The 934-nt window shown below is 43.1% G+C and overlaps 1 protein-coding gene across 1 annotated transcript; it reads left to right on the forward strand.

Annotated features, from left to right (window-relative positions):
- Positions 1 to 73: 73 nt before the first annotated feature.
- On the forward strand, positions 74 to 743 carry PHALS_01003 (uncharacterized protein; the record flags this gene model as incomplete). Its single annotated transcript, XM_024730782.1, has 2 exons — positions 74 to 319; positions 477 to 743. 2 exons carry the CDS (start codon positions 74 to 76, stop codon positions 741 to 743), a joined length of 513 nt encoding a protein of 170 aa, XP_024581025.1.
- Between the last annotated feature and the right edge of the window lie 191 nt (positions 744 to 934).

Here is a 934-nt window from a genome sequence, read left to right on the forward strand (position 1 = left end):
CGCCAATTTGTAAAGCACAAGCAGTTGAGTTGCCTGACAAAGTGGCATCTGTTCGTGCTCGCACATTTTAAAGATGATGTTGAGGGTACAGCAATTCTTTCACGAGGCTACTGGCGATGGGTCATTGTCTTTTGATACATTTACTGTCGTGCTTCGAGTACTCGATAAAAGCAACGATTCAACTGCTAGCGACAAAGTAAAGAATAGTGAGACTCTGACAGCTTTCTTCACTGCTCAATCGCAACATGATCAATGGATGAACGCATTTGCCAAAGGGATCAACTATGCTAAAAGCCGGGCGACTTTAAGGGATGAGAAAGTTTTGCTGTCATTTCCAGAGGGGATGCAATAATCTTCCCAAGAGATAGCAATAGGCAACGTATCGAACAGCAATAGTTGTCAGGTTGATGGAAATATGGATCTGATGAGATTCAAAAGATAGATGCAAAGAAGTCGTAACTTGCCTTTACGACTAGGGTATCTTGACTCCGTGGCAAATGTCTGGATCACATATTCGTATAGCTGCAAACTCACAAATGAAAGCAACAGTGCTAGTAGACGCAGTTCTCATTGGCTATCGTTTGCGTTGTTATTCCTCTCAAGAAGCTACAGCAACTGCCGCTTCTATATCTGCATTAAGCCAAGATCTGACTTTGTCAGTGGATACCAGACTCAGTCTCTTGATATCGAAATTTCAGCATGTTCATCGTGGGAAGCGCCGACAACATCCCGGTTGGCGCTAAACAAGAAAAATAAAAACTTCTGGACTGAAGATTAGCGTAAAAGGTTCTCGCTGCAATTTATGCTTCACTGCACCAACCATTGACGCAAAAACTCAGTGAATCCAAGCGATGCACCACGAACTTCAACATGATTCAGAACGATTGCTGCATTTCTCAGAGCGACAAATCACTCACGAAGTGACAGCTCATCT

Source organism: Plasmopara halstedii (assembly GCF_900000015.1).
Source record: "Plasmopara halstedii genome assembly, contig: Scaffold_1248, whole genome shotgun sequence".
NCBI classification, from domain to species: Eukaryota; Oomycota; class Peronosporomycetes; order Peronosporales; family Peronosporaceae; genus Plasmopara; species Plasmopara halstedii.